The 19307-nt window shown below is 38.3% G+C and overlaps 1 protein-coding gene and 1 pseudogene across 1 annotated transcript; one reads left to right on the forward strand and one right to left on the reverse strand.

Moving 5' to 3' along the window:
• Positions 1-5676: 5676 nt before the first annotated feature.
• Positions 5677-9038, reverse strand: LOC124864528 (annotated as a pseudogene).
• Positions 9039-9982: 944 nt separating this feature from the next.
• On the forward strand, positions 9983-13369 carry LOC124864801 (oxidized purine nucleoside triphosphate hydrolase-like). The gene is made up of 3 exons (XM_047359713.1): positions 9983-10120; positions 10279-10439; positions 13177-13369. Exons 2-3 carry the CDS (start codon positions 10288-10290, stop codon positions 13352-13354), a joined length of 330 nt encoding a protein of 109 aa, XP_047215669.1. The 5' UTR covers positions 9983-10120; positions 10279-10287; the 3' UTR covers positions 13355-13369.
• The last annotated feature ends 5938 nt before the right edge of the window (positions 13370-19307 follow it).

Genomic DNA, 19307 nt, shown 5'->3' on the forward strand with positions numbered 1-19307 from the left:
CTTTTGTTCCAACAGTTTCAAACTCATGGCTAGCTTGAGCACCAATGACCCCCTAGGTTCTTCATACTAACATATTTTCTTTCATCTTACGGTGACAGTTTGAGTCAGATAGTTAAAACTTGGACCAATTTGGTGTTCTAACAAAACAATGATCCCCTAACACACATCAGAACTGATTTTGGAACGAATGAAGCAGGCTAAGTAAAGCCTTTGGAATGGTCCCAACCTAAGCCAATTGAAAGTCTGTTGAAAAGCTGGGTACATGCTAGGAAACTGACTTAAACTCATAAAAGAGCTCTAGCCAAATATCCAGCCAAAGTGAGGGCAGATGCTTGTTGACTGCTGCAAAAATATATATTTTGTTTTGTTGAGGATGAACTGGACTGCACTTATATCTGGACATTTATCCAGATTTATCCAGATATAAGTGAGATGTTTGTATATTTTTGAGCCTGTATGTGTAGTTTTGACCATGTGTGGGATAGAGAAAATCTGCAATAAATTAAAATGTGGAAGTTGTTTATTGTAAAACAGAGGATTAGGCCACTATCAGATGTGACACTTTTACTTTCCCTTTTTCTCCCCTGGTCAATTCAGGCTGTCAGTTTCCAATTCTAGTCTGTGGAGTAATGTTTTGTTATACTCACATACAGCTCAGGCTTAAAATTGATAAAAGAGCTGCCAGAGTCTTTGTTTTTATTAACAGAGAAGAGTCTATGCCTCCTCCTTTTCTTCTAATAACTGTGTTGAAATCTAGATGTTAAAATGATAATGAAATAGTTCTCATTTTATAGCTCTGCTTATTGATAATTATTGTCACATGTTCAAATGAATGTGTTGTCATTGAATGATTATAGATTTAATTCCAGGACTGATTTAGAATATTGACATGGGTAAAATCACAATTCTCATAATTCGGTGCATCTTGAGGACTTTTATGTTAATTTTGGTGGAAATATCTCCATCCAAGGCATTACACACACAAGGGGATAACATCCATGTCCTAAAATGTGCCATATAGCAGGAAGTCTGGGGAACTTTAAAAGCTTGATACCTCTAACACACAGCAGATAAAAGGATAAGATGAGAAGAGAAAAGAAAATAAAATAAAAGATTAAAAAACACCAGAACATGTGAAATAATTGTATCTGCGGTCACCTCAAGATAAAAGCCTTCAAACTTATCCAGCCTGGTCAACTGTGCTAAAGTGACTGCGGAAATTCCTTTGCTGTGTTGTTGCCAACAGCAGCCCGTGTTTCCCTATTTCCGACACAGCTTCTCTGCTGCAATCAGAAGAGTCTATTGTTTTTCCTCAAGCCTTCTTGAGAAGATTATTCTATGTGATTCCTAAAGAGGCTAGATTCTTTTATTTATTGGGGAAAACTCCTTTCAACACAACCAGGGAAGTAACTTTTATTTCTCAACTATCATTCTGAGATTGGAATCCGAAACAGTCTTCTATCCAAAAATCTAAGTCTGTTGTACTGACACTTTTAGCTTACTCTGCTCCCTCAGACACAACCCCGGCTAGTCCTGGAGATGACGGCTTACAATCCTTCGGCAAAGAGAGAGACAAACAAAGATTGAACCGCTATCCTTGCCCCAAGTCTGAGGCCTGCAAGTCCAGAGCTGATGTTTCCATAGACATGAGGTGGAAATATTGTGTTGATCAGCTCATTTGGAACCAGAATGAGAAAGGATATAAAAAAATGAAAATTTCAAACTGGTGAAATGGTGAAATATATAAGGTGGCACAGTTGGTGGCACTGTTTCCTTTCAGCAAGAACGTCCTGGGATCTTTTTCTACATGGAATTTGCAGTTTCTCCCAGTGCATGCGTGGGTTCTTTCCAGATACTCCGGCTTCCTTACACAAAGCAAAAACAGAAATGTTAGGTCAAGCGATTACTCTAAATTGCCTTTAGGCATGAGTGTGTGCATACATGATTGTCCAGTGTGTCTCTGGGCTGCTTTTGATGGACTGGTGACCTGTCCAGGGACTATTCACCTAATGACCACTGGAGATAGGCACCAGACCTCCCCGTGACCCTGCAAGGACAAGCGGGTATAGACAATGGATGCATGGATGGTTTATTAAACAGTAGCATAATTTAATATGGAGATAACAATCCCTATAATAATCTATCCACCCTAGGAAAATACCAGTTAAAATGAAAAACTAAAAGGCCAAAATCAGTATGATGTTAACTACCAGGATGTAAACATTTCACTAAAACTGTAGATGTTTTATCAACAATCAGTGCATTTTAAAATCATATATTAAAAGTTAAAGCAACCAAAAAAGATTTGTGTTAAAGGTAAAGATTTTTTATCCAACAAGATTTACAATAGGACATTTCTACCTTCAACATGTCAAACATTAGCCTAAATTAATTCTGTTACCATGATTCATAATTTTGAGTTGCTGTGGAAATATTTAACTGGTTATTTTTTTGTCCAGTAGTTACAAGCTGGCCATACATCTAATTATCACCATTACAACATGTGAGATTCACTGAAGTTCTGTGGCTGGAACAGACAGGAGCATTTAAATATCCAGGAAACATACTAATAAAAAGAGCTACCAAATTCATTACCAATATAATAGCGGTCCATACTTTGTGTCTGTGAATGTTTGGCTCTTTCTTCAAACATTCAGGGGCTCAGAGAAATCATAAATGTTGCCAGACATGAAATTCAGTTTGGGAACTCGGGTCAGCCAAAGGGAATGGATGACACAATTGTGGAAAATGATATTACCATTTCTTTAATTTCCTGTCAACTGCTTGTGGTAATGTGTGTTCTGTGTTATTCAAAAGGGAAACATTCTTTCTTTGGCAAAAATGCACTCAATGTTTTATTGTATCCAGTTTCCATCTTTGCACAATGGAATCTCCCATGCTCCTGTCTAGTGGGTGGATTTTAATAAAAGCTTGCAGATGGTGAAAGAAATCAGTACAGATTTCAAACCATTCAGGGGCTTTTTAAAACTCACATGTTCAGCTTTGGCATCACAATGATCAAGAAGAGGTGAATGTCTCTTTTAAGAATTCAGCCTTTTGAAAACATTTTTATTCAACTTCAATGGAAAGATAAGACAATTCCTCCATCACAGATTGTTTTATACAAGGACATTGTGTCCTTATGATGTTTTAACAGATAATTCATATACAAAATTTATTATATTTTTATATTTAAATTCTTTATTTTAATTTTAAAAAAGTGCACCAACATGAGTTGATTTTAAGAAATATAAGAACAAAGCAATTCAGTTCTGTTACAACATAAAAATGAGTCGAGCCCTGAAGTTTAACATCTAAATTTTAACATTTGTCTCTCTCCACCCGTTTTCCTCTCTTCATTTGCTAATTCTTACATCTGTACCTCCATCTGGCCAGAAAAGAATAAATTAACCTGTGAGCGAATAATCATTTGTCATAAGAGTGAGTCGCTCAGCTCCGATGGAATTTACACAGATCCCAATGCAATAATTTGAATCTGAATAACGCAGGGCAGAATAATCAACAAGTAATGAGAAATAAAATTGGTCATCTGTTCACATCTTTCACTATCAGCTTCATCAACAGGCATGACTGCTCCCTTTCATTCCAAACAATCATCTTTAGAGGTCAGTCCCCCTTCTGTGCAGTTAATTTTGCCGAGAGGCATGAATGTTTCAGTTCGTACTGTATTGCTCATCACTCCTGAGACACAAAGGCCAAATAGCAGCCTTAGGAATGTATTCGGGTCTTATTCTGCTGGATAAATGCAAATTTGACCTTGATTGGGCTTTTCATTTTCATTTTACAGAAAATTCAGAGGTAAAAATCTATTTAGGTATAATCTGATTTCACTTAAAACGATCATTTATGAGTAATTTGGAGCAGTCTGGTTTCCTAAGGAAAGAAAATATGCCAATTAGACTAAGAGACATCAATTCATTTAGGAATGTAACAAATTGAATGAGTGCTTAACAAAGCCATTTATAAATCTGTTTCAATTATGTTTTAACTCCTAATAAGTAGAGCTTTCACTGCAAGAGTCCTCTTTAAAAGTATTATTACACCTCTGATACTTCTCAGGGTTAGAAACAAACCCACAACTATGAGCTGTAAGGTCACATGAAGCAAAGATGGCATCGGCACAGTTTGCAGGTGCGTAGAGGCACCAGATGATCTTCCAGTGTATGTCTAATTTCACTAATTTGTTGAGCAGCAGAATATGATGCAGACAATACGTGTTTGAGGATTGGCAACTTTTATTGTATTTAAAGCACTGAATGTATTTGGTAAGCCTGCATGAGGTCCACGACACTACCACAGCTATATTGGTTCATGGTTTATTATAGAACAATGAACTGAAAAGGCCTAATACTTGTTTTGAGTTTCTTTGCATGAATTACGGCATCAATGCAGCATCGCATGGAGGTGATATGCCTGCAGCTCTGCTGAGGTGTTAAAGAAGCCGAGGTTGCTTTAATACCAACCTTCAGCTCATCTGCATTGTTGGCTCTGGTGTCTCTCATTTTCCTCTTGATGAAACTCCATAGATTCTCCTTGGGGATTAGGTCAGGAGATGTTGCTGGACAATCAAGCACTGCAATCATTAAAGCAGGTATTGGTACCTGTGGCAGTGTAGGCAGGTGCCAAATTCTGCTGGAAAGTCACATAAACCTTTCCATAAAGCTTGTCAGCAGGAGTGCTTTAAAATTTCCCAGTAGATGGCTGTGCAGATTTTAGACTTAATAAAACACAGAGGACCAACAGCAGCAGATGGCATGGCTCCCAAAATAATCCCTGACTGAAGAAACTTCACGAGGGACCTCAAGGAACTTGATTCTGTGCCTTAAACCTTTTTCCTCCAGACTGTGGGACTTTAATTTCCACATGCAATCCAAAATGTACTATTATGTGAAAAGAGGACTTTGGACCAATGAGCTACAGTCCCTCTTCTCCATTGTTCAGGTAAGAAGCTTCTGATGTTCTGGAGTGGCATGACACAAGGTATGCCACAGTTGTGGCAAATGTTCTGGGTACAAATGTGTTCAGTGGTTGTTGTAGGTCTGACACCAGCTGCATTTAACACACACTCTTAAAAAAGGCTTTACTTCATAATCTCTTAAGGTAAATGGTATACCCGTTGCCTGTACACCTTTTTCTACAACCCATCCACTCAACTTTCCATTAATATGCTTAACAGTCAGTGGCTTGTTCCCCTAGTGGAGGGTATCAGTAACTGCAAGATTTTTGTCAACTTCGTGTTCTACACAATTTTGTTGGTTATTTCCAAATAAAGACACTTTCATGGGTCTTTTGTCATATTTCTAATGTTCTAAGTTTCTAAGAAAGTGAATTCTAATTTCCCTAGCTGTAGGCCATAACTATCAGAATCATTGAAAATGGAAGCTTGAAATTCATTACTGATCAGAGACAATCAATCCATGAGTTTCACTTTTTTAATTGAATAACTAAATAAATTCATATTTCAATGATATTCCAATTTACTGAGACGCATCTGTAGAAGGTAGACTTCTTTTCAATGTTCTTGAAGTTGCATTTTCTTTAAGCAACAAAGATTGGCATTCATTACATGGAAAATAAATTATTAGAAATTATGCATTAAATGTGGAGCACCTCTAATGCCAAATGACAAGTTGAAATAATAACAAAACAGGCACATTACACAGCAGAATATTCTGTTTATTAATAATTTAATTAATCTGGTGGAAAAAGACAAGTTACTTGAGCTTATTTGTGATGTGTTTTGGCAGTGATTAAGGTAAAATTGGAAGATAAATTAAAATCCATCATTAGTAAAAAAAAAAAAATACTGACAATGACATTGATGTTTCCTCAGTCAGACAGCAAAGGCGTACAACACACATGGCATCTTTACTGTCATCCCACTTTCCATTAGTGACACTGTACATGACACTTAGAAATGATTTTTCCTTTTATATGTTCTTCATAACAGAACAACTGCACATGGCTGGAAGTGCACAATATTACCATGGGCATCGGAGCTAAACGACTTTCTGCATCAAAGCAAATACTAAAAAGAGAGTGTGGAACAGCTACTGGGGGCAATAATAAGAAAAAATGCTCTTGAGGAATCTCACTGATTCTTGCATAGGTTTTCATTTCACTGATTAAGTGCTGCTACTGTGTTAGGTTTGCAGGGCACAGACGCACATCGCAGTCTTTAATATGCTTGCATTTGTGCCTGGAGCAGCAAGCCTCACTGATGTCTCAACACTGCCATCTTTTGATAACAGCCACTAAGTAAACCTCTTTATGTTCAAACAGCTCACTGATCAGAGAGACAGTCAAGCACTTCAGTCATCTCTTAAATAAAGGACAACAAATATCACTTTACAGGCTTCTTGTACATTCTAGCAAGGAAATATCTCTCAGCTGAATCCTTTCTGCTGGCGTCTGGTTTTATGCTCCGAACACTGTGGAACACAGATGAGAGTTTCTCCTGGAGCTGATGAGAAAGAACTCCATCCCAGTATTTGCAGAGCAGAGAGCCTCGAGGCAGCAGAATCATCTCAGCCAAGTCTATCAGAGACAAACACATGGTGATCAGTCTCTCGTGGTCCATGTCTCTGAAGCCGCTGGCGTTGGGCGCCATGTCGCTCAGGATGACGTGAGCCTGACCCTTGGGGAGCAGCTCCTGCAGCTTGGCGTGCGTGGCGGTGTGGGTGACATCGTGACTAGAGAGGAAGTGGGCACCGTCCAGTGGTGGTATGTTGAGCAGATCAATGCCAATAACTGTTCCAGGTGGCAAGCCTTGATCGAAAACAACAGGAAACAGTTTACTTCCCCTCCAAATGTGTGATCTAGCATAAACACCAGCCTGTGGCAAACTGAGCGATAACAAAATAACTCAAAAAGCAAACCCATTTTAGAAAATTGTGGCACTGCTTAGTTGTCTTTAATCTCTTTGATTCTTAAATATTTTCCAAAATTAACTTGATATTACTATAAAAACTGATAGTTTTTGCAAGCTATGCATATTTCAGCTAACTAAAGTGTGACAAATTAACTTACATTTCCTGTTTCCAAACCAAAGATATTTAATAATTAATGAGAGCCAAACTCATTATCAAGACTTTTAAACTTTCTAAGCTTTGTAATCCCTCACACTCAATAACATATATGCGGTTATTTATTTATTTTTTGTCAACGTTACATGTTTGATGGGTGATAATGTAGCACAGACTCTTCGTATCGATCTTCATTTACAGCAGCATAAGTAGACAGCAAGAAATTAAACGTGACAAGGTTAACTGAGGAGACTGACTGATTTCTGAAACTACACTGTGATAAAACAAATACATGTTTTTTCAGGACTATGTAGTGGAACATTATTCTCAAAAGGACCTCAGATTTAGTCACTGACTAATTTGTTTTTATTACAAAATCTTTTAGACTTACAATTGAACTGACCATGCTTTTACGCACCAATAAGTTCTGATCTTGTTTAATGTCAGATCTGCCGATTTCAGTCCCGACTAATTAAGGAGTTTTCAGTTTTAAGGACTGTCGCACAAAAGAGAAGAGCCTTTGTGCATCATAGCAAACCTTTAAGGTAACTTTATTAGAACTTTTATCAGATCTTTTTTTTTATGCAATTCAAGTCTATCAGATTCAAAGGTAACTGAAGTTCTTAGTTTTGATTGAATTATTAAATAGGAAAAAAAGAAAAATCAAATTTTTCTGGATTTAACCTGCTGATCTGACCACAACTAATCGGCTGATTCCGATTTCTGGCCAACTGATTAGTGAATCTCTTTTTAAACCCAATTTTTAGGACAATACCCTGAATTGAAAATGTATTACCTGTTGTAACTGATAAATGTCATTATCCTTACAAAATTCCACACAGACCTAATACGAATCGCCAAGAATTGCTTTATTTTAGGATTTGTGAAGATTCTTGGAAATGTTTTTCACATTTTCTCATTCAATGTGTGACGCTCTAAGATTCAGTTACCACATAAAGATAATCATCAGGTTCTGCTTGATTCGCACAAATATTGTCAAGAATTCAGTACGGCTTACAAGAATCTATTAGAAATGCTGCACGAATGTTAGGAATTAGTTAAACATCTGCTGAATGCATCTAAGTATCAGGTACAACTAAATTTGAACCGGCAATGTATTTTTTTTAAAGACTACATGCTGTGTGTAGCCTACTGTATTTCAACAGAATGGTTTGGAATAAGGAGATTATTTCCCAGTAATAACCTAAACTATCTGCAGTTATCTGGAAAAAAAAACACTCCAATCTTCTAAGCAGGCAAAAAGCATGACAAAACATTTAATCAATTTAGAGTTTGTAACATGTTTATTCTAATGTGTACTGTGACGCTTAAATTAGTTACCTTACTGCTCCTTGTTGGATTTACATGCAGTGCTACAACGATGCATCACGTAATACACAGCCAAGAATGCCAGCGGCTCATATAACGACACAAAATTAGAAAGATAATTCAAATAATCAATTAAATCTATCAAACTGTTAGTTTAAAAATATTTATTTTAGATGAAAGTTGGCATACTTAGAGTCTGAATTACATTTTTAAAGATCAAATATATATGCATGTATGGATTTGATAAAAAAAAAAAAACGTCTGATGAATTAAACATTATACTGAGTTTTGAATCCATGTGACTGAAACCTGCCATGTCTACTTGTCCCAGCAGAGTTGACCCTTTCCACAGCCACCTGGCTCCAGGCGCAGCGCCGCAGTCCACCACACTGTATCCGGGCTGTAAAAGCCTGAACTTGTCGTCTATTTCCAGGAGTTTGAAGGCGCTTCTGCACCGAAAGTTCTGAGCGTGTGAAGCTTTGACATACGGGTCTTTAAGCTGCCTCAGAACCCAGCGCTGCTCTGCTGCAGTTTTCCCCTTCAGCTTCTTCATCACACTCAGCGAGCAATGAATACATCTCCTCCAAACAGAGAAGCCCCACATTTGGTTTATTCAGGGTCCAGTTTTCCTTATTATCAACTGCGCTTGCGTGAAACAGAATTCTCAATGTGTACTACCTATTTAGGTCCCCTATATTTTGAAACAAATTGAACAAATAGTAGTTCCTATGTGGGAGCAAAGATGGCTTTCGTTTATAAATCATACATATCTATTTTTCACATTTTATTTGTGTCAATTTGTTAACAAAGAGCTTAATGTAAATGGTGAATGTCTGCATATTGTTACTCGTATCTTCAAAAATGTTACTTTTCAGAAAAAAATTAAAATATGTAAATAAATAAACGCCTTAAATGTAAACCCACGCTGTTTGGTCAAAGTCCCATGCTTGTTAGGATACTTTTCCTTGAATATTTATTAGACGAGCAACAGGGGGATATGAGGGTAATCAATACACTTCACACAATAAAACAAAAAGGGCAAAAGAAAATTAAATACTGTTTGCCTAACAGTAATATGTGAAATTATTTGAGTTATTAATCTTTAGTAATAATTTTCTCATATAGTTACATTTTTCTAGTGATATCATAAGGGGCAGGTTATCACTGCAGTAACAAATAAGTCACAAGGGTCTGGTTTATGTTGTACTAAATAATCTAACATTAGCCTTAGTGAATATTCTAGGTAATAAACTGTGCCAAAGTTTCACAATCATTTTTAAAAGAGAAATCTAAAGTGCTTTACTACATTGAATATCTGATATCCTTTTTGGAATTGTATTGATGATAAATATGTCCTCAAGCTTTGTACACGTCTTAAACATTAAACAGCCATTTTGAATTTTATGTATTATTCTATTATTCAAATCTATTTTAATATGTACAAATAGCAACGTGTGAACTTTTGATGACTCTGAACTGCTTAGCAGTTTTTGGCAGCAAAGTTTCTGAGTTAATAAAAAAGGGACAAAAATTGAGGGTTTACCTTCTTTATTTTTGTAGTCGGACATTTATTAAAGTAACACTTGCATCAGATCTTACTACTAAAGGATAGTCCTCGTGCGTTGAGTGTGCTTTTAGTCGGACCGATGCTTCTGTTTACAAATCTTGTCATCATGTGACGTCATCTACACGCTCCACGCGGGAGTCTCGGTTCAGTGTGAAGTGTGCTGTTTTCTTTTAGAAAGGTATCCGTTTGATCTGACCTTGTTCCGCAATATTTAATGACGACACCGCTCTGCAGAACAAATAATAATGTGACCGACATGACTGCCAACACTGTTGTTTGTTGCTCATTGTTTACTGTGTGTTTTGCCACTCTATAAGCTTTTTTCCTTCTTCTCAGTGAGGTGAGATGTTGAGCTCCAAGCTTCTCACTCTGGTGCTGGTGGTCCAGCCGGGTAGAGTGCTTCTGGGCATGAAGAAGAGGGGCTTTGGGGCTGGAAAATGGAACGGATTCGGGGGCAAAGTTCAACCTGGAGAAACCATCGAGGATGCAGCTAAAAGGTATGTCAGAATCATGTATTTAATTTAAGCCTAATGTTGTGGTTCCTGTTAAAGTGTAAGAAAAAGTATATTGAGAAGATCTAGTGATTATTTTAGGTGGACTTTATTAAATTGAGGAGAAGACAGCTAAATTAAAATTTTGTCTAAAATTTATTTTATTACACAATATCAATCCCAAAAGTGAAGCTTGTATACAGATTTATTAAACGTAGAGCGATTTGTTTCAGGTGTTTATTTCTGTTCATTTCATCCATTTTGTCTAATTTACAGCTAACAAAAACTCAAAACTCTGCTTTTAGAACATTTTTATACTACATAAAATGAACAAAAAGAAGGATTATTAATCCTAAAACGTGTGCCCATGCACTGTGCAGTATATGCACTCAGTGCAGCGTGGCCAGCAGGCTCTGTGGCTCTACTGAGATGTTAAGGAAGTCCAGGCTGCTTTAATTGTGGCCTTCTGGTTGTCTGTATTGTTGGGTCAGTGTGTCATGTTGCCCTTGACAATACTGTTCCAACCAGTTTGCTGGCAGATCAACAGCAGTAATACTGTGTTCATTAAACCAGGTATTGTTACTTTTGTCAGTGTGGACAGGTACAAAGTTCCGATGAAAAAATTAAATAATTGAAACAACATCAGCAGATGACATGGCTCAACAACTCAGTGGCCCTTTTCAGATCACAGGAGCGCAACAAACATGCAACCACCACCCCCACCCCTACTCCCCCATTACAGACCACTTTGTCCTTTTACATCATTAAAGTGAATCCACAAAGATTACGGGGCTTGTGAGCTTTCAGATCAGGCAAGGGTTGCGGAACCAAAAAATAATGAAAATGAAAAAGTATAAAAACCAAAAACATGCTGTTACAAAACATAATCTCACCTTACTTAATTTATTTAGCATCAAATCAAAAGAAACGTCTTATTAGGCCCCTTTGCTTAAAAGGTCCCATTTAAATCCAGGGATATTCAATGAGTTCAGCAGCAAGTCATCAGCAGATATTGATTCCAAATTGCTTTCAATTTTGGCTGAGATTAAGTATCCTATTCCAAGCAAGCATAAAGCCACAGTGAAGAGGAACAACTCCCTGTAAACAGGAAATCTCCACCAGAACCAGCCCCAGGGTGGACGGCCATCTACAGCTTCCTGATGAGGTTAAGAGTAAAAGACACCGACTTTCAAATTTTAAAAGGTGGAGACATGATTTAGGTCTATTTTGCATTTTGGGATCACGCTTGGTGTATATTTACACTTTAAAGCAAAGGCAGTGAGAGCATGGTGTTGAGAGTAACAGAAAAAAAATAGAAAATCTTGGCAGAAGTTCTTGGTTTGTAAATGTTTTATAAGGTTATATTAAAGGAATTTATATTTTAGTGTGGACAATATCTGATTATTCCATATGCGAAGGAAGAAAAGCCCTGAAGGCATTTAGACCCTGCAAAGCTGTTTCCAAACAAACAAAGAGACTGTGTGTAGAGGTGTTTAATAGTTATTTATAATATGCAAATATATTTCACTTCTTCTATATTGCTGAGCATATGGTCTCAGTGCTTTTGAAATGCAAAATTTTTGTTTTCTTGTTGCATTTAAATAAGTTGTTTTGACACAGCTGCTCCTAAAACTTGAAAAAGTTGGATTTGAGAACTGCCTCTGGAATCGAGCTGTGCACATTCAAGTAACAGTGGTAGTGGTAGTCATTAAAAGAGAAGTAGCACATGTTAAAACACATTGGATGTCATTTATCAGAATGGGTGTGTAGTAATTTTGCTCTCATTTTGTGTTTTTTTTTTTTTACCATTTGGACGTAAACATAGGCTGCACTCAGGTCCTACACCACCAGGTTTTAGATTGTCAATATCAGTGTAGAGTTAAGGGGCAGCACAGAAAATCAAGCAATTAAGATAAACCTGTCATCCAATGCATGTCATTGCCATAGCAGTGCAGAGGCACTCAGCAGTTTTGGACACTGGGATGTGTCTTGGGATATCCGAGCTGCAGGCAGTCAGGGTATGTGGGGTGCTACGTTGGCGGTACTGGAGGGGAAATGGGTTTGCCTTTACTCAACTGGATGAACTTTTCTGTACATGCTTGAGAAAGTATCTCACATCATTTTGGCCTGTGCAGCTCTGCACAATATTGCGCTGGACAGGTGACCTTAATTTGGTGCTCTGCAGCCTTATTAACTGATATGTCAAAGCCCTGTCTACCATGTCTCAAATGTGACTCATAAATAATGTTGCAGGCTATTACATAACATCTGCATTGACTTTATCCTTATTAGGAACTCAGTTTCAGATTTTCTTTTGTTTAGGAGTGTTAATCCTCTGTTGTGATGCCATCTTTTCCAAATATCAGAGTAAAATTTCTTTTTTCTGCTCCTCTATTCCACAGAGGAACATGCTACCTCTCTTCTGCTTATTTATTACACACAAATCTACACTAGTTCTTAATAAAAAAGGATCATTGTGAGTAAAGGTCCTGGTTGGTTTGGTTGACTTCTTCAACTGGTGCAAATCAGGGCATCCAGATAAAGTGTGTCACATAAAACTATGATAATGGAGTTACAGACTTTTCTGAATTCCTTGTTCAGCCTCTTAGGTTTTATCCACTGCTTTCCCCTGCATCCTATTGGTTTTGTAGAAATCCGCTAATGTGTTATACTAAAACTTTAAGCAGTTTTAGTGTTTGTATGAAGTGCAATATGATCAATAATTCCATATTTCTTCTTTTAGAGAGCTTCAGGAAGAAAGTGGCCTCACAGTGGACGTGCTGGACAAAATTGGAAATATCAAATTTGAATTTGTTGGAGAAACACACCTGCTTGATGTCCACATCTTCAGAGCTGATAGTTATAAAGGTGAACCAACGGAATCTGATGGTAAGACTTTCTATAAGTATTTGATTCCTTAAAAAAAGTAGAAGTGCTCCAAAAAAAAAACAGGGGAAATAACCTTTTTGAACAGCGTTCCAAGTAACAGATTTAAGAAAAACCTTGTTAAACCACAAAGGTTCCCTTTTTGGTTTTGGTTCCTCTTAAACCTGACTTTCTTTAGTGTTATAATAAATCATCTCAATCACAATTACAGTTTCTAGGTGTCTGTAAAGTAAATAGGCCTGGTGAGATGACAAAATGTTTTTTTATTCACTGTGTCTGAAGTTTATAATGATGTATGTGCTAAGATGAATCTCAGGCCTTTATGACCCTTCAAAGTTTAAAATAGGCACAGAAAATGAGTGCAGAGCAGTGTTATTTAAAGCTTAGTGTCGTGTAGACTCCATGCAGGCTCATCCCTAGAGTTAAGTGTCAGTTTAATGCATGTATGATTCATATGTGAAATGAAATGGTTCGCAAAGTGGGGTTGGTTTGAAAACTACTCAAAAAGCAAACATGTTGAAGAATATTGAGGAAGATATTGTTCAAGGGGACTTACCTATAAAACCATTTGTCATAATGGAACCTCACTCTGCACAACCAAGAACAGTGGTTGAAATAAAGATGTGTGCCGCAGAGAAAAAAAACAGGCTTAAAAATGTGCCAGTACACCTTTAAAAGCAAAAGGGATGAATTCAATGAGCTCTGGATGCTTTCTAAGAAATAAGTCAATGTCGGCTGCGTGAAGACCAAACAAAGATACACAGAGAAGCACAAGTCGTGATGTAGTCAGACATTAAGGAAAAAGTCTGGAGGGTAACTGAAGTCAGAGATGAGACACTGAAGGGATTTGATTCATTCCCTGTTAGTTGTTTTGATTATTGAGACAACTCAGTCGTTGCAAAATTAAAGTTAACTATGTACACCCCATGTTTGAACAGCTTGTATAATCTACCTCAGCAGCTATATCTTGAAGTGATTTTTGTAATGATCTAGTTTCTTACATTGTTATGGAAGAATTATTGCCCACTTTTCCTTATGGGACCTAATTAAGTTTGTTGAGCATGCATTTATGCATTGATCCTACCAAAGCATTTAAATCTGGTTGAGGTCTGGGCTTTAACTGGGTCATTGCACCACCTTGATTCTTTTCTTTGTTCAGCCATTCTGTTTTCGCTTTGCTACTGTGTGTTTGTGGTCAATGTCTCGGTGCGTGGCTCAGTTCCGGAGAAGCTGGATCTGTCAGCCTCAAATTTGACTCTAGAAGACTTTAATGGACAGAGGAGGTTATGGTCTACTCAATGACTGCAAGGCGCCAGGCCCGAATCACAACCCGTACACCACCATGCTTGCCAGTTTGTATGAGATGCTGATATGCTGTGTTTATTTTATTTTTGGTTTTGGCCAAACCAGACATGCCCAACCTACTTTGATCATCAACTTTTCAAAGAACATTGATCCAAAAATCTTATGGTTCATTTAGATGCAACTTTTCAAACATAAGTCATCCTGACAAATATTTTTCTAAAAGACAGAGAGAAGGCTTTCTCCTGGTAACCCTTCCAAACAAACCACATTTGTTCAATCTCTTTCTAACCATACAGTCACATATTGTAACATGAAACATGCAAATTGAAGCTTTTGGATTGTAAAATTGATCTTTTGGGGATTATTGAAGTTTCTTTAAGCATTGCCCTGTCTGACCTGGGGGTATATTTGCTGAGATGCTGGCTGTATTTAATGCTTTTCACTGAATAATACTTCTCACTGTTTAAGATTGATGAACAGCAACAGCTGTCTCACAGCGGCCATTGCTGTCGTCTTTACTTCTTGGCATTGTGTTAACCCACATTGATGTCCTTCTGACCAGCAAACTACCAAAACTCTTGCTTTCATAGATGTTGTCCCACTTGATTATCAGTACTAAGTACGTATGACCGTATCTTGGATTATTATCTCATCAAGATGGCCGTTTACAGACAGAAAATTAGCTAGTATCTTTGCACTGTTCCGTTTTTTTTAACTCTTTCATTATTTATTTATTGTGTTTTATAGAAATGAGGCCTAAGTGGTTTGACTGCAACAAAATCCTTTTCAGCCAGATGTGGGCCGATGATATCCTGTGGTACCCTTTGATGCTACAGAAGAAGAAATTCGTGGGATACTTCAAGTTCCAGGGTCACGACGGGATTCTCAGCCACACACTGGAGGAGGTGCAGGAGCTGTGATGTGAAACAACCTTGTGGCTATTATTTACATCTGGGACCAAAAAACAACATTAGGTGTACTGGAGATAACTGTTCACGGTTCTTTTAGCCGAAGGAACGAGAGGTTCCTTTGGACCTAAAGAGACATACGAAGAGAAGCATTTACATACTCTACAACTGTAACACCAGTAGAATTAAACCCTTTTTTCTGCAAATTATGTGATGTGATGTTTACTTGAGAATTAATGCCAATTGAATCAAAGCAGCTGCAAGTTGGAAGTAATTTTAGTTTGAAAATAATTTAACAAAATGTCTTCAGCAGAATACTTTCAATATGTACAGTTATAGGTTCACTGGGTTTTATATGGTCAGTAGTTAAACTTGGTCCTTACCAAAATAATGTTTCATGCAGCATGTAGAATACCAGCTTGTTCTCCAAAAACAAAAACCAATTATATATATACACACATACAGGGGTTGGACAATGAAACTGAAACACCTGTCATTTTAGTGTGGGAGGTTTCATGGCTAAATTGGACCAGCCTGGTAGCCAGTCTTCATTGATTGCACATTACACCAGTAAGAGCAGAGTGTGAAGGTTCAATTAGCGGGGTAAGAGCACAGTTTTGCTCCAAATATTGAAATGCACACAACATTATGGGAGACATACCAGAGTTCAAAAGAGGACAAATTGTTGGTGCACGTCTTGCTGGGACAGCAAGTCTTTGTGATGTATCAAGAACCATGCTATCCAGGGTAATGTCAGCATACCACCAAGAAGGACGAACCACATCCAACAGGATTAACTGTGGACGCAAGAGGAAGCTGTCTGAAAGGGATGTCCGTGTGCTAACCCGGATTGTATCCAAAAAACATAAAACCACGGCTGCCCAAATCACGGCAGAATTAAATGTGCACCCCAACTCTCCTGTTTACACCAGAACTGTCCGTAGGGAGCTCCACAGGGTCAATATACACGGCCGGGCTGCAATAGCCAAACCTTTGGTCACTCATGCCAATGCCAAATGTCGGTTTCAATGGTGCAAGGAGCGCCAATCTTGGGCTGTCGACAATGTGAAACATGTATTGTTCTCTGATAAGTCCACCTTTACTGTTTTCCCCACATCCGGGAGAGTTACGGTGTGGAGAAGCCCCAAAGAAAGATATCACCCAGACAGTTGCATGCCCAGAGTGAAGCATGGGGGTGGATCAGTGATGGTTTGGGCTGCCATATCATGGCATTCCCTTGGCCCAATACTTGTGCTAGATGGGCGTGTCACTGCCAAGGACTACCGAACCATTCTTGAGGACCATGTGCATCCAATGGTTCAAACATTGTATCCTGAAGGCGGTGCCATGTATCAAGATGGCAATGCACCAATACACACAGCAAGACTGATGAAAGATTGGTTTGATGAACATGAAAGTGAAGTTGAACATCTCCCATGGCCTGCACAGTCACCAGATCTAAATATTATTTAGCCACTTTGGGGTGTTTTGGAGGAGCGAGTCAGGAAACGTTTTCCTCCACCAGTATCACGTAGTGACCTGGCCACTATCCTGCAAGAAGAATGGCTTAAAATCCCTCTGACCACTGTGCAGGACTTGTATATGTCATTCCCAAGACGAATTGACGCTGTATTGGACGCAAAAGGAGGCCCTACACCATACTAATAAATTATTGTGGTCTAAAACCAGGTGTTTCAGTTTCATTGTCCAACCCCTGTATATACACACACATACATAAATATTTTCATACCCCTGGCAGATATAGGTTTAAAATACTTTTCATTCAGATCTCAGTGCTGCATTTGACACAGTCGACCATAATATTCTCTTAAAAAGGCTGGAATATGCTGTAGGGATCAGGGGAACAGCGCTAGGCTCGTTTAAATCTTATCTGTCTGACAGATTCCAATTTGTTCATGTAAATGATAAATCATCTTTAAACTCCAGGGTTAATTGTGGAGTACCACAGGGATCAGTACTTGGGCCAATTCTCTTTACTATATATATGCTTCCAATAGGTCAAATTATCAGGCAGCATGGGATACATTTTCACTGTTACGCTGATGATACTCAGCTTTACTTATCCATAAATCCTGATGAGCCCAACCAGTTAGATAGACTACAAGCATGTCTTGAAGATATAAAAACTTGGATGACTTTAAATTTTTTGCTTCTAAATTCAGACAAGACAGAAGTTGTCGTCTTTGGACCGGAGTCTTTAAAAAAAGAAACTGCTTAGTCAATCACTTAACCTGGATGGCATTACATTGACCTCCGGTAATGAAGTTAAAAACCTTGGCGTTATTTTTGACCAGGACATGTCATTTAAATCCTATATTAAACACGTTTCTAGGATTTCAAAATTGCCAAAATTAGAAATATCCTATCCAGGAGTGATGCTGAAAAACTAGTCCATGCATTTGTTACTTCAAGGCTGGACTATTGTAATTCTTTACTATCAGGATGTCCACAAAATGCAGTTAAAAGCCTTCAGCTGATTCAAAATGCTGCAGCAAGAGTTCTGATGAAAATTAAAAAGAGAGGTCATATTTCTCCTATTTTAGCTTCCCTTCATTGGCTCCCTGTTAAATCCAGAATAGAATTTAAAATTCTCCTCCTCACATATAAAGCCCTTAATGATCTAGCTCCATCATACATCAGAGATCTGATTGTTCCATATGTTCCTAACAGAGCACTTCGTTCTCAGACTGCAGGTTTACTGGTGGTTCCTAGAGTCTCTAGAAGTAGAATGGGAGGCAGATCCTTTAGTTATCAGGCTCCTCTCCTGTGGAACCAGCTCCCAGCTTTAGTCCGTGAGGCAGACACCCTGTCTACTTTTAAGGCTAGGCTTAAAACTTTCCTTTTTGATAAAGCTTATAGTTAGAGTGGCTTAGTTTATCCGGAGCTATCTTCCTTATTTTTTACCTCCGTCTTCTTCCCTTCCTGTTGGTTGGAGTAAGGGGGAGTCAGGTTTAGCCTAAACCGGCTCAGTTATGGTTGAGGATCAAACACACCCTCCATTTCTGCTACCTCTATGATCCCTTCTCTTTTCCAATGGTTATAATCAGTCTGACATAGAGAGATATCCCAATCCTTGTGGTTTTTAGTATAACAATGACCATCAGTGGGACCCTTTGTGGGGTTCCTTGAGACAACATTGTTGTAAATAAGCGCCGTTTAACTAAATAATCTGAACTGAAACTATCTGTGTAGTTATGCTGCTATAGGCTTAGGCTGCTGGGGGACATAACGACCACTTTCACCCTCTTTGCTACATTCTCACACTACTCTCCAATTTTGCATTATTTGCTGTTATTTCAGCTTTTAACCTTGTTCTCTCTATTCTCTTCGTAGAAGCTACACCTGGCCTGACTCTGTGTCTACCTGTGACACCTTTCTGGAGAGGGGAATCATCCGAGCTTCTGCTGGCAACAACTAAATGCTCACCCTCTACCGATGATCCACATAGCCCTGTCTTTTAGTGTTTAACCCTTTCTCTCTCCTAGACATAGCTACTGACTGAGCTTTTACTGTGACTAACTCTATGTGCTCTCTTTTAGACTCTAACCTTGAAAACTGGCTCAGAGTTTATCTGTTCTTTCTTTCTAGGTGAAACGACTAAAGGAGCTACATCCATTAACATTTACTTTTCCTTCCCATAGAAAGTACTCCTGGAACAGTGCTTCTTTGTTCTCTTTGTGTCTCTGCTCTGTTCTCTGAAAACCCCCAGTCGGTCGTGGCAGATGGCCGCTCACACTGAGCCTGGTTCTGCTGG

Source organism: Girardinichthys multiradiatus, chromosome Y (assembly GCF_021462225.1).
Source record: "Girardinichthys multiradiatus isolate DD_20200921_A chromosome Y, DD_fGirMul_XY1, whole genome shotgun sequence".
Classification (NCBI taxonomy): Eukaryota; Metazoa; Chordata; class Actinopteri; order Cyprinodontiformes; family Goodeidae; genus Girardinichthys; species Girardinichthys multiradiatus.